Raw genomic sequence first — 14,962 nt, 5'->3', positions numbered from 1 at the left:
ATGTTAAAAGATTCATTAACAATAAAATTAGTAACACTTTAAAGGAATTTTTTTTCATGGAATGAAGTACAACACAATTATTTAAAGATCAATCGCATACAATATTTAAAGTTTTCAAAATCAAGTCAGTTGTTCGCTCATTGTTGGCACGCGCAACTAATGTCTTAGGTTTGTTTCTATAAAAAAAAAAAATCTCCACTAATTTGTAAAGTTTTTTTTTTAAAATTTATTATATTAACTAATATAAAAAAATATGATGTGTATTTGAATTATTTAAATGTGATTGAAAAATGAGAAAAATTATTAATCTATCTAAAACACTCATTTTAAATGACATAAACATCGGACACCAACACTCGTATAACACTTATAGAACACGTAAAGTGTTTAATTCAAAAAATATTTGTTAGATTTCTGACAATTATACAACGGGTTTAACACAATTTAAAAAAAAAAGAAATACATTAATTTTTTAAAAACTTAAATTTATTATATATATTTTTATTATAATTATAAAAATAAAAAACAAATCATTTTTAACCAATATTTTTTTTCTAAACAAAATCTAAACCATACTTAATGTATATAAATCTTTAGTTATATAATATATAGATATATGTTATTATATTATTATACTATTTTGGTATCCGGATCTAGTGTGTGACATAGGTCTCAACTATGAGTTGTTTTATATCACATCTCCAAGTGTATTTATATTTATATATTTGGGAATGTGACTATGTGAGTGAGTGAAATCCAAAGCAATAAATTATATATTTCAAAATTGTGCTCACCTCACTCACCACGCCACCCTCGTGTTCCATTTTTTTTTCCTCAAAATAAAAACTCCTCACACCTTTCCACGCTATCCTCGCTGCAAATATAATAATCAAATTATACTTCCCTTCCAAAATTCCATTCCATTATTTCATTTATTTGCATTTGGAAAACTATGCATAGGACATCAAATTACGAATTCCGTTGCAATAAATAGGAAATAATGACATACGTATAAAATCCAATTCTCCATTATTATTTTTTTACATTCAAATCACGTGTGCTCTGATGGAAAAATTATATACATTTATTATTTTTTAATTATATAATATAATTTTATTTGTTAAAATGAATTTAGGCACGTAGATCTTTATTATGTTGTAGGTAACACGGTTCCAAATCAATAAAAAGTGGAGAAAAGTTTCTTTAGATAGTAAAAAAACACTTATAATAATATAATAATATTTTAAATTAAAAATAATATATAAATAAATAAAATATTAATTTATTGAAGTGTAATATATATGTTGAAATCGTTAATAATGGCGATGTCATATACAGCATTGACTTCACACCATATAATTTATAAGGGTGGTTATATGTTAACACTAAAAATAAAACATACACTTTACATATTTTTTTAATTAAAAATATTATTATATTATAATGGTTTGTTAAATATATGTGTTTTACAATTTTATTTTTCAATTTATAATTACGCAAAAACAAATAAATAATGAGAAAGTGAAGAAGTGTAATGCCACAATATTGTTTAGTGAGAAAACAAATAAAAGTGGAGCATTTGTGGCGGAAATAAGAATATGTGTCTTTTTCTGAAGTATTTGTTTGATGAATGAGTAGAATTAAAATATTGGTGTGTAGTGTGGGTATAAATAGTGTGGAGTGGAAGGAAAGAGAAAGGTTGAGTTCTGTTGAGGAACTGTGGTGGTGTGTAACGGAAGTGCGTGGTTGAATCACAGTGATAGAAATGCAACAGAATTGAATTGAATTGAATTGAATTGATCTGTTCTGAGAGGATGTGGAGGCTGAAGGTTGCAGATGGCGGAGAGGATCCGTACATATTCAGCACGAACAATTTCGTAGGGAGACAGATATGGGAGTATGATCCTGAAGCAGGTAGCAGCGAGGAACGCGCCGAGGTGGAGGAAGCCAGGAACAATTTCTACCGCAACCGCTTCGAGGTGAAGCCATGTGGTGACCTCCTCTGGCGGTTTCAGGTATCAAATCTATCTCTTATACTATAGCTATAGCTATAGCTATAGCTACATCATCATCTTTACTGAATGAAATGAGCTACGTTATGTAGGTTCTGCGGGAGAATAACTTCAAACAAACAATAGCTAGTGTGAAGATAGAAGACGGAGAAGAAATAACTTACGAGAAAGTGAGCGCCGCTGTTCGAAGAGGCGCTTATCATCTCTCTGCATTGCAGACCAGTGACGGCCATTGGCCTGCACAAATTGCAGGTCCTATGTTTTTTCTTCCTCCTCTGGTAATTTATAAAATCTCTCCAACTGTTTTCTCATCATATTATGTTCATCACTCTTTTTTTTTTTCCATTTTCGATCAAATTAATGCTTCTATTCTTTTTACATCATTTCAAATTCAAAAACCAGCTTCTTCATTCATCACCTTCGAGCTTCTACCAACTAACCAACCCTTGCGCTTCTCATCATCATCCGGTTCAAAAATAATATTAACCTCTTGTGTAAATTAAATAAATAAAAAAGTAAGGTTTCACATTCTGTTTTAATTAAACTTCAATTCAAAATGATTGATTTTTCATTGTAATTTACCTTTACCATGCATACTATGCATATTTTACATAATAAATATTACAATGTTTATAAAGATATATCTATCATACATTTTATCCTAGATATATGTAGGAAATCTTTTCGTCATCTCTTTTAGACACGTATATGTTGTTATTAAATGTTTTCCTTAGTATATTTAGGACAATATAACAAATTTAATTAAATTTTAAATAACTATATAATAAAATAATAGTAAGATTTTTTTTTAAATACTGTAGTGCGAGTTTTAAAACTCTTTAATCATAAAATATTTAATATCTAAAATATTAAATATTGTATTTTTGTGTTATGTTCAACCTGGTACGTCTGTGATAAAGGATAAAATAGGTGACCCTGGTGATAAGTACAAATCCATATAAAAAAGGACAAAGAATAAAAAAATCACTCTTTAAATAGACATTATGTGCAAATTCAATCTCCAACAAGTCTTGGATTAAAAAATTGTTCAAGTTAGTCATATAGCTGAAGTTTAATCAATTTCAGAAGCAAAGCAAGTTTCATAAGCAAGTTTTACTATTTCACAAACAACTTTTATCAATTTGAATTAAATCCAAGACGTTATCTTTTTTCCATCTAATCATAAATAATAGCTTATCGAGTTTCAGAGAACTTTCTGAATTTGGGAAAACTTATCGAGTCATAGGAGAGAGATTAGTCTCTAACCAAGTAGGTTAAACTTATTATCACACTCTACTTTTACATTAGCATTCATCCTCTTTATATTATTGATAAAGTGATAATTACATTTCTTATTTATTTATATTTATACTTGTATTTCATAGTTATTTATTATAATTAAATATAATAATAAGTTAATAAATTAAATTATATATTTTGTAGTTATTTATTTACTTTTTATATTAAAATAGTGTTTTCTAAAAAATACAACTTTTATATTTTTATAAGAATTTATAATCTAGCGATGGTAATTTTATTATATTTTTAATATATAATATATAATAATAAAACCATTCAACTTTTCTATAAAAATTATTTATTTTTTATATTTTAAAACTCGAATTAAATTTTCATAATTTTGTATTTAAATTTTAGTTTATTTTAAGTTAAAGTAAGGAAGGGAATGTTACTCTATTAAAATATAGATATAAAGAATGCGAGCATTATTTATTGGAAACATAATAAAATGCCTATTTAAAAATTAAAGAGCATGTGAATATTATTTTAATAAAAAAACATAAGAAATGTGCGTCTTTATGTTAAAATTAAAAAAAAAATAGTATTCTTTAGCATCATCTCAACAAAATTAAGTGAATTTTTTCTTAATTGAAATTTTTTATTTGTTCCTCAAAAAATATTCTTTATTACGGTAAATTAAATTTAACACGCTGTAAAAGTAAAAAAAAAAAAAAAAGAAGTATTATCCTTATTCTCTATTTTTTTGTATGGAACCAAATCAAACTGATCAAAAGAATGAAATAGGAATAAAAAAAATTCAAAATTTTCAAAATTATAAATTTTTATAAATAATTAAAATATTAATTTTTATTGTATTGTAAGATGGACTCGGTGGTCAAATAAACATTTTTGTTAAGAACAATGATATATGGACAACTTGTTCCACTATACAACTCTTTATTGATGATATAAAAAAAGGGTATTTTTATCATTTCATAGAAAAATTGAAATTTTAGGTAAAGAAAGAGTTTTATATGAAGTAAGTTGTCCATGCTGTACAACTAAATGCTCCTAAGTTTGGAAATTTAAATATGGTACATGAAATTGAGAATGAGCCTTACAATTAAAAATCCAATATTACTTATTTTTACATAATCATGAAATATTGCATGGAATCACCTATTTTGAACAATATATAAAATTCATGTCTATTATACTTACGGATTAAACAATATTATTTTTTACTTCGCAGGTATTCTGTATTTATATAACAGGGCATCTTGAATCAGTATTTCCAGAAGAGCATCGCAAAGAAATTCTCCGCTACATATATTATCACCAGGTATACATGTTCATTGAATTTCAATATACTTTCATAAGTGTGAAGTAAAGGATTTTTCTCTGTCAAAGTTCTTGTATCATCATTGAACTTGTATTTGCTTAATCATGATGCTTATAATCTGTTCATTGCAACAATGATAATTATAATATCTGTTTCGTGCTTCCATTTAAAGAATGAAGATGGAGGATGGGGACTACACATTGAGGGTCATAGCACCATGTTTTGTACTGCACTAAATTATATATGTATGAGGATTCTTGGAGAAGGACCCAATGGAGGTCATGACAATGCTTGTGCTAGAGCAAGAAAGTGGATTCAAGATCATGGTGGTGTAACACATATACCTTCATGGGGGAAAACTTGGCTTTCGGTATTGTTATTTTTTACATAAATATTAATACACAAACTAACAAAAACTAGAAATGTATTTACTGATACAAATGAGTCTTACTTTTGTAGATACTTGGTGTATTTGATTGGTGTGGAAGTAACCCAATGCCCCCAGAGTTTTGGATCCTTCCTTCCTTTCTTCCTATGCATCCGGGTAGCGTTTATTTTATTCTGTCACTCTTTATAAAATTTTATAATATAGATTCATTATTTCTCATTTTTACCTTAAATTATTGCAGCTAAGATGTGGTGTTACTGTCGATTGGTGTACATGCCTATGTCTTACTTATATGGAAAGAGGTTTGTTGGTCCAATTACACCTCTCATTTTACAATTGAGAGAAGAGTTGTTTACTCAACCCTATGAGAAAGTTAATTGGAAGAAAGCACGTCACCAATGCGCAAAGGTGAAAAATCTTTTAGTTAACCATATCTGTATGTACACGGTGTCTTCAGTAAGAAAGCTGTAATTTTGTATTCTGTCAATTACAGGAAGATCTCTACTATCCTCATCCTTTGATACAAGATCTAATATGGGATAGTTTATACATATTTACGGAGCCACTACTAACTCGTTGGCCTTTTAACAAGCTGGTTAGAGAAAAAGCTCTTCAAGTAACAATGAAACATATCCATTACGAAGATGAGAACAGTCGATACATTACCATTGGTTGCGTAGAAAAGGTAAGTATCATTAAAACAAAATGCATATTGAATGTTTATCCTTACAAATATAAATTTTTTTTCTCTTCAAAAGAAAATCCATTCCCATCAACATGTGTATATTTTTCAGGTTTTATGCATGCTTGCTTGCTGGGTGGAAGATCCAAATGGAGATGCTTTCAAGAAGCATCTTGCAAGGGTGCCAGATTACCTATGGATGTCTGAAGATGGAATGACCATGCAGGTACACACTTGTTCATGCACTTTCTTAACCAACTAGTGTATTAATTAATTGAATGATTGATTGATGCACTTGCCTATATAATGCAGAGTTTTGGTAGTCAAGAATGGGATGCTGGTTTTGCTGTTCAAGCTTTGCTTGCTGCTAACCTAGTTGATGAAATTGGTCCCGCACTTGGAAAAGGGCATTATTTCATTAAGGAGTCTCAGGTTTGATTAATTTTTATTATAAAGATATGGAAGAATCACAATTTTCCTTTCTTTTTAGTTATGGGCTGTGAATCTAGTTTTATATAGTTCACTAGTTGAGATATTTAAATCCTAGAAAATATACTACAATATAAAATAAATAAGTTATTACTTACTAATTTTCTTAGCTAAATAAGATTATTATAGCTGGTATAATTATATTACTCTAGTTGAAATGCCTATTTATAATTTATTGCTATATTAACGATCAATATTCTTGTTTTGTAGGTAAGGGATAACCCTTCTGGAGACTTTAAGGGTATGCATCGTCATATTTCTAAAGGATCTTGGACATTCTCTGATCAAGACCATGGATGGCAAGTTTCTGATTGCACAGCGGAAGGCTTGAAGGTAACTAACAACTAAATCTAAAGATTTTATCAATGATAATTGATCACAACAACAAATATATGTTAATTTGGCTAAACTCCTGTGTGTTAGTGTTGTCTACTTCTATCAACGTTGCCACAAGAGATTGTGGGAGAAAAGATGGAACCCGAAAGGTTATATGATTCAGTCAATGTCCTGTTGTCGCTTCAGGCAAGTACCACTGAATTTAGAGAAATGATTCGTGAAATTTGTTTCCTACCATATTATGCTTCTCTTAAATTCATGACCTGGTGATTTTGGTCACTGATGTTTAATTTACCTTACCAGTATTATATTCGACTCAACAATTTTTTTCTTATATTACAGAGTAAAAAGGGTGGTTTATCTGCATGGGAGCCTGCAGGAGCTCAAGAGTGGTTAGAAGTAAGTATTGCATGAATTAATAATGTAAATGTATTGAATCATTAATTGACAAAAAAAACCCATTATTTGATTGATAAACTGATTGAGTTTCTTGCTAATTTTCAGTTACTGAATCCCACGGAGTTTTTTGCGGACATTGTAGTTGAACACGAATACGTTGAGTGCACTGGATCTGCTATTCAAGCTTTAGTTTTGTTCAAGAAGATGTATCCAGGGCATAGGAAGAAAGAGATAGAGAATTTCATTAGCAATGCAGTTAGATTCCTTGAAAATACACAAACTGCTGATGGTTCATGGTATGGAAATTGGGGAGTTTGTTTCACTTATGGTTCTTGGTTCGCACTTGGCGGTCTAGCAGCTGCTGGCAAGACTTACACCAATTGTGCTGCTATTCGTAAAGCCGTTCGATTTCTACTCACCAGACAGCGGGAGGACGGTGGATGGGGGGAGAGTTATCTTTCAAGTCCAAAAAAGGTTTGTTACTGAACTACAACGGACACACTGCCACTTAAATGAAACACACATTTTAGATATTATACATTTAGATATTATAGATCTGTTTATCTTCTGTTTATGGTTTGTGAGTACTTCATAGTTAATGAATCTTGTTATTAAGTAACTATTCTTAAACTTCATCATGAGTCCATAATAACGATATTACCAAATGAAAACAATGTAGATTTATGTACCGCTAGAAGGAGGTCGATCAAATGTTGTTCATACAGCATGGGCTCTTATGGGACTCATTCATGCTGGACAGGTTTGCTCCTTAGTTTCAATCATAGCTCCACTTCATTGTGAATCAAATTTCAAAATCTCATCAAATCTTCTAATACCTTTCTCTCTTCATTTTTTAAATTCCTATAAACAAACAGGCAGACAGAGATCCTACTCCTCTTCATCGTGCTGCAAAGTTGCTCATCAATTCTCAGTTGGAAGAGGGTGATTGGCCCCAACAGGTGCATATCAATCCTTTCATGTTGAAAAATCTGGTATATGCGTATGACATTGGATTTGTAATTGTTGGTTGTGAGTTTTGGCAGGAAATCACTGGAGTATTCATGAAAAATTGCATGTTGCATTATCCAATGTATAGAGATATTTATCCAATGTGGGCTCTAGCTGAATATCGTAGACGAGTTTCGTTGCCTTCCGCTGGAGTTGAATGAATGAGGAGTGGGACAAATAAAATGATAAAGTTGAGCAATGATGCTTAATCAATTCTCTCCCGTGCCTATATCTTTATTTCCTACATATATTATTGCCACAATTTTTTATTTCATATTGGTTTCTATATGTATAGATGTCCTTCAATGTTCCTACTACTATGCAAACATAAATTTGCAATAATAATACGCATCTACCATCAGAGGAGGGGCTATGAAGAACATAAAAATGTTACTAAGCTAATTCTTTTTTCTTTGATGATCAATAAATAATGCAAACCCAACACTGCAAATAACAATTACCATCATCCCAACCTCGCTTATTAAATTAAATTAAATTATAAATATAAATAATATCTTACTAGTCTTTTAAACTGTGGGACCCACGGAATTTTTTTGAGAGCTGAGGAATTTTTGAGAGCTGAGTTTATTACTATATTTAATTATAATAATAATAATGTACTGGTTAATTACAGATTAAATTCTTAATGAAGTCCAATGACCTAACAATAATTATATAAATAAACACAAATCTAAAAAATCAGGTACGATATCATCTAGTATTAAATACATGTGCCGAGAGCCGAAGTTTACTTGAACGTCAGAGTTTTTTATAGCTACCATCCGAGCTCAAAGTTCACAGAGACTAGGGGTGGAGGAGCGAAAGGTACAAAAGGAGTTTATGAGTTCATTCGATAGGAAGAAGTGAATAGAAGAAGTGAATAGCAGGACCGAAAATAAGTTCAATAGTTTTTTTGGTTCCAATCCCATTCAAGAAAATAATAATAATAATAATAATAATAATAATAATATAATATAATATAATAATAATAATAATAATAAATTGAACTATTGAAACGTTTGAATAACGATAGATCGAAAATGATATGACGCAATTGATTATTGAATGGGAGTGTAAAGAAGTTGGTAGACAAAGAAGTTGATGCTTCCTAAGTTTGGTTCGTTTATCCTTTTAGACCTTTGATTCGGTTTCAGGATTTGCCTAGTTGATGTTAGCTAGGCACGGCACTGGTTTTTGTTTTGGGCCTTTGTTTCAGAGACAGACAGATAAAAATATTTAGCGACTATTTTTGAAGAAAAAAAATAAGTTTGTGAATTTTTTTTTTCTGTTGGCCTATAATAGGAGGAGGAGAAGAAGAAAATTGTGGTTGACTATCCATAAAATGGGGAGATGGTTTTCTAGAAATGGTTTCCCAGTTTGGGGCATGCAGAGTTTTATTATTAGCCAGGGAATGTTGAATAGCGAGAAAAGTTGAATAACTATGCAAATGAAAAAGTAATTGGGAAAAAAGTTGCAGAGTTGAGGGAAAAGAAAAGAAAAACAAATAGATAGAGAGATAAATGTGGCTTCCAAGTACAAAGGAATCCGCAATTAAAAAGGTTGGAAGAGGAAATGGATTGGTGGCAGTTGCTGTAGAAAAGGATAACAAAGGGAGCAGACAGGCTCTCAAATGGGCTGCTGACACGCTTCTTTCCAGAGGCCAAACTCTTATTCTGATCCACGTCTTGCACACAACCTCCTCATCTATTTCAAGTAATTCACCAACAACAACATAAACATGAACATATTTAACAGTAATAATCATTCATTCAACTTCAACTTTTCACTTTTCAAATGTATACATTTTTAGGAGGCAGCCATGCCAAACTACGCAACACCAACCACGCAGTTGCATCTCCCCAGAGAGACAAACTTGTCAGCCTTACAAAGGAGCTATTTGAGACTTTTCATTGTTATTGTTCACGCAAAGATGTATGTATGTATGTATAAATGTCTATAAAAGCCTGTTTTATTTATTCTTTTCAAACTGCTTGCTGATGCTAAATATCTATTTTATCAGATACATTGTCTTGATGTCGTTCTGGAAGACATGGATGTGGTGAAAGGAATAATTGAATATGTCTCTTATGCTGCAATTGAGAACTTGGTGCTTGGTGCAGCCTCTAGGCATGGCTTTATTAGGTAAGGTCCATCAGAATTAGCTATTCTGAATTCCAATAACAGTGGACAAGACAGGGAGCAATATAGTGTGTACCCATGTATGTAATGTGATTAGTGCATAGCATCTTTGTTGAACTAAATGCAGGTTCAAGAAAAGTACACCAAGCATCATATTAAAAGGGGTACCTGAGTTCTGCAGTGTGTATGTCATTTCTAAGGGGAGAATCTCTTCAGTTAGGAGTGCTTCTCGAAGGGCCCCACATGCCTCCCCACTACTGGGGCAAATAGAGACCATAAATGATGAGAGTGAAAGTGAATCTCGTATATCTTGTAGCAAGTTGAGCTTCAAAGGTTTGTTTCTTCAAACTAATCTTGTTTTGTTCGTCACGTTTTTTATGAAATCACACATTTGCATGCATGCTTTTGCGGCAGGCAACAGGGCACTCAAACCGTCAAGCTGGCAGGGTGAATCCATGAAGTAGGTTTCCTCTTGAAGCCATTTCATACGACAATGAGATTATTTAGGACACAGTAATATTAACATAAATATTTTCTTGTCCAATCTATGGTTGAAGCAACACACAATTTGGCAGAAGATTAGGGCTGAGTGGAAGGTTATCCACGGGGTTCAACGAACCTGAATCTGACATATCATTTGTAAGCTCTGACAGGCCCAGCAATGTGCGTTCATCCTCTGTTTTCTACGACCAAGTTGAGGGTGGCAGAAATGGGCGATCTTCCACCAGTTCAGATCGTAGCTTAGGGTCAACATGCATGAAACACAAGTTCACCGACTACAGTTCACCCGACCATTTATTTTCAGATGAAAACAGCCGCTCATCATTTTCTAGTTTACAAAACATTGTGAGCAATTTCCTGTTTTGATCAAGTATGTGTAGAATGTTTTATTTGTTGGATATACAGAAACCTGTAAGTAACAACACACAGAATTGAATAAAGCATTCTCAAGACCAAGCATGTATCAAATGTGATGATGGTAAAACTTGTGCAGGACGAAGTGGAAGCTGATATGAGGAAGTTGAGTTTGGAGTTAAAGCAAACCATGGAAATGTACAACGCAGCATGCAAAGAAGCCCTAACAGCGCACCAGAAGGTAAGTGTATATGGTAATTATGTTATTGAGAACAGGGGAGAAACAGAGAGAATAACGGTGTATGGTGCAGCTAGTGGAACTGAACAGCTGGAATATAGAGGACGGAAAGAAACTAGAGGAGGCAAGGCTGTCGAAGGAAGCGGCGGAGGCAATTGCAGAGAAAGAGAAAGAAAGAAGCAGAGCGGCGAAGGAAGCAGAAGAAGCGGCAAAGAGAATTGCAAGGGTGGAAACAAAGAAAAGAGCAGACGTGGAACTGAAGTATCTGAAAGAAGCAGAGGAAATGAGGAAAGTGTTGGAAAATCTAACACAGAAGGATAAAAGATACAGGAAATACACGATGGAAGAGATTGAAAAGGCAACAAACGAGTTCTCGGAATCGCAGAAAATAGGGGAAGGAGGGTATGGACCGGTGTACAAGTGTTACCTCGATCACACGGCGGTGGCGGTGAAGGTTCTGCGGCCAGGTTCAGCACAGGGGAAGACACAGTTTGAGCAAGAGGTGAACAACCAGTGGAAATGAGTAACTCTAAAACACCAATTTTACATTGAATGGTAGAAATTGAAAATTGAAAATTGAAAATGGCAATGCAGGTGAACATTCTAGGGTACATAAGACATCCAAACATGGTGCTTCTGGTGGGAGCATGTCCAGAGGAGGGAGTGCTGATATACGAATACATGGAGAACGGAAGCTTGGAAGACTGCTTGTTTGGGAAGAAAGGGGAGGGGAAGGAGGAGGAGCAGGAGGGTGGGATAAGCAGTTGGGAGATCAGGTTCAGAATTGCGGCGGAGATAGCGACGGGCCTGCTGTTCCTGCATCAGACGAAGCCGGAACCGCTGGTGCACAGAGACCTGAAGCCCGGAAATATACTGCTGGACCACAACTACGTGAGCAAGATAAGCGATGTGGGACTGGCGAGGCTTCTGCCGGCGGCAGTGGCGGAGAACGAAACGCAGTGCCGCGTGACGGCGGCAGCAGGAACGTTCTGCTACATCGATCCGGAGTACCAGCAGACCGGAATCTTGGGCGTGAAGTCAGATGTGTATTCGCTGGGAATCATTATTCTGCAGCTGTTGACAGGAAGGCCCGCGATGGGCTTGGCCCACCAGGTGCAACACTCGATCAAGAAGGAAACCTTTGTAGAGATTCTGGACCCATCGGTCCCGAACTGGCCCCTCCCACAGGCCCTCTCCCTTGCGAAGTTGGCACTGCAATGCGCGCAGCTGAGACGGAGGGATCGCCCTGACCTTGCGACCTTCATCCTGCCTCAGCTCCAAATGCTCAGAGAATTTGGGCGGCGCCACCACCTTGAGCAACCTGCCCAGGATGAGGACGTCCTCAGCGAACGCACTTCTCAACATTCTGGAACCCCGACAACCCCCACAATAGAACTAACCTTCGAAGGTAACATTGTCACTCTAAGTAACAAACTCATACGGAAAATAGTATAATTTTTAAAATAAAATATACGAGATACATATTTATATATTATATAAATTGATAATAAGTGTGTTTTAAATTTTTTAAAAGAAAAATATTTTTTTAGTACTGTTTTAAAATGATTTGTTTCTTCTTTTTATAACTATAATTTTTTTTAAAATTAATATATGTTTTTTTTAAATTGTGTTAGAATCGTACTAAAATAATCAAAAGTCTAATAAATATTTTTTAAATTAGACACTTCATCTATATGTGTCTTATGAATATGAATATCGGTATCATCTGATTGATAAGTTACGTGTCTTACGGATATCGGTATCATCTGCTACGTTACGTGTCTTATGGATATCGGTATCATGTCTCTATAAAAAAAACATCATTTCTTCATTATTTTAAATATAAAAATTAGAAAATGTATAATTTTATCATTTTTTTTTTCATCTTTAATTCTATCAATATCTTTTTTTTTTCAGATGATACCATAGAAGAAGGTAGCTAACTTATCATAATTCACTTTAGAGTAAGATATTATTATCCTAAAATCTTTTTACTATTAATTCTCGAATTTTATCTATGGATATTCACAACTTCGTCGGTTTTTTTATTTTTTAAAATGTTATTAATTTAATATGTTCATCTTTAATTTGTGTTTTTTATTGATTTAGTTCATTAGGTTTCTAGAAGTCTTGGTGCATTTTCAACTATTTTTTGCCTATTCATTAGGACATAAACAACTTCAGGTAAGAGAAATTATTTAAGTTATAAGTGAGTCTGATTATAGAGTAAATTGATATTAAAATATTTGAAATTGTCTTTATATGGTTTAATTGAATTAGTTGATATTATATTTGTATTGATTTTGTACTTGGTTATTGGTTGGAATGTTAAGATTGCAATGTAAGAACCATGGTAGGTAAATGTTGTAATACTTTGTGTAAATATATATTTTAATTTTTATTGAATAAATAGAATGATAAATGTTGGGTGGAGAATGTTTTTCGAAGATATGTAAATTTGATATTTCTACATATTTTTCTTGAGTGTTGAATTATTACTTGAATGTTTCAGCAGCATGAATTTGAGTGTAGAGTAGTGTCACCTAAGCGATCAAGTGAATATTCAAGTAATAACACTCACCATTTTGAAAATCTTTTAATGTAACATGGTATAATATAACTTAAGCTTCGAAGTATCACTCAATAAGTATATCACATTCTCTAAGTGACTAGGTCATAGCTTTAGTGAAGTAGATTTAGCAAACCTTGTTTTTGTTTCCTTGGTATATGACGATCAAGCAATAATTAATTGCCTAAATAATATCTGAGTGATTTTTAAATAATGTGATATGAATTAATATACACATATGTGTGTAATATATATATATATATATATATATATATATATATATAAATAAATAAAACGGGGTAAGAAATTGGGAAAAAGTTATTACATTAGTATTATATATGTTTGGTTTTATATTTATTTGTATAAATAACTTGCATTTTTTATAGTGTTGAAACCAATGTAGACCAAAAGTGTTTGAAATGAAGTATGTGTTGGTATTTAATAAAGATGCTTAATAGAATACAAGTTTTCTAATAAATGTTTGTTTGTCATTATGTATTCATTGATTATGTATTTATTGGTGTTGAGGTTTTTATACATAAAGTTTTGAAATGGATATTGGCATGATTTGCTTTTGTTTGAGTCATGACTACTTGTATATGTTTGTGTATCAATTATAAGTATTTGATAGTTTGTTCTTATGTTTTGTATGTAGTTTTTCTGATGTGATTATACTTAGTAAAGGAGCAGAAGACATTTTAAGTTCAGAAGACAATTTTGGACGAATCTATAAAGTGTTTGTTACATATGTGTATTTGTATGTATATTTTATTTTACAAAAATTTATTTTATGTAAATCCTTTGATGGACATATTATAATTAATATATATGTATATTGGAACAAAATTAAATACAAAAAGTATTTCATATATTGGAAATGTGTGTTTAAAATTTGTTATTTTCAATATTGAGGTAATAATATTTTTTTACATATAAATGAAAAAAATAATTAAGAATAAAGTGAGTAATTAATACAAATATTTTGATTATTTTCTTATTAACCAAGATAGTACAGATGCTAGCAAATTTATATTTGTTATTCATTAATATTAAAATATATAAAATGTATATTTTATATCAAATTCTAAAATATAATTTTTAATATTTAATATAATTTTAACAATAATATTTATATCAAATTTTAGTGATCTTTATTTAGATAATCTTTGTTATATTCAATTTAAGTTATTGAAGAAGAAAATATTAATTCAATTTAGGTATTCATGACACATGAATATAAAACAATGTGCACATATATTTTCAAGG

At 31.9% G+C, this 14,962-nt stretch overlaps 2 protein-coding genes across 3 annotated transcripts; both read left to right on the top strand.

The window, feature by feature from the left end:
* The first annotated feature begins 952 nt into the window (after positions 1 to 952).
* On the top strand, positions 953 to 8,283 carry LOC137818723 (beta-amyrin synthase). The gene is made up of 16 exons (XM_068622298.2): positions 953 to 2,015; positions 2,105 to 2,290; positions 4,504 to 4,593; positions 4,766 to 4,963; positions 5,053 to 5,137; positions 5,223 to 5,389; positions 5,475 to 5,666; positions 5,776 to 5,889; positions 5,976 to 6,095; positions 6,363 to 6,485; positions 6,576 to 6,674; positions 6,831 to 6,887; positions 6,993 to 7,361; positions 7,567 to 7,647; positions 7,763 to 7,846; positions 7,931 to 8,283. Exons 1-16 carry the CDS (start codon positions 1,815 to 1,817, stop codon positions 8,054 to 8,056), a joined length of 2,292 nt encoding a protein of 763 aa, XP_068478399.1. The 5' UTR covers positions 953 to 1,814; the 3' UTR covers positions 8,057 to 8,283.
* A 935-nt stretch (positions 8,284 to 9,218) lies between these two features.
* Positions 9,219 to 14,568, top strand: LOC137818722 (U-box domain-containing protein 52). 2 transcript variants are annotated; one of them, XM_090296726.1, is made up of 12 exons: positions 9,219 to 9,608; positions 9,706 to 9,827; positions 9,916 to 10,037; positions 10,162 to 10,367; positions 10,449 to 10,494; positions 10,592 to 10,880; positions 11,029 to 11,130; positions 11,201 to 11,629; positions 11,722 to 12,535; positions 13,045 to 13,091; positions 13,237 to 13,311; positions 14,352 to 14,568. In XM_090296726.1, exons 1-10 carry the CDS (start codon positions 9,416 to 9,418, stop codon positions 13,068 to 13,070), a joined length of 2,349 nt encoding a protein of 782 aa, XP_090152852.1. In that variant the 5' UTR covers positions 9,219 to 9,415; the 3' UTR covers positions 13,071 to 13,091; positions 13,237 to 13,311; positions 14,352 to 14,568. The 2 variants fall into 2 exon arrangements, with proteins under 2 accessions (XP_090152852.1, XP_090152851.1); XM_090296725.1 differs by having other exon boundaries at positions 9,314 to 9,608; positions 10,162 to 10,494.
* The last annotated feature ends 394 nt before the right edge of the window (positions 14,569 to 14,962 follow it).

Source organism: Phaseolus vulgaris, chromosome 10 (assembly GCF_051622355.1).
Source record: "Phaseolus vulgaris cultivar YP4 chromosome 10, ASM5162235v1, whole genome shotgun sequence".
In the NCBI taxonomy this organism is placed as follows: Eukaryota; Viridiplantae; Streptophyta; class Magnoliopsida; order Fabales; family Fabaceae; genus Phaseolus; species Phaseolus vulgaris.
This window is presented reverse-complemented; position numbering and strand designations above follow the sequence as displayed.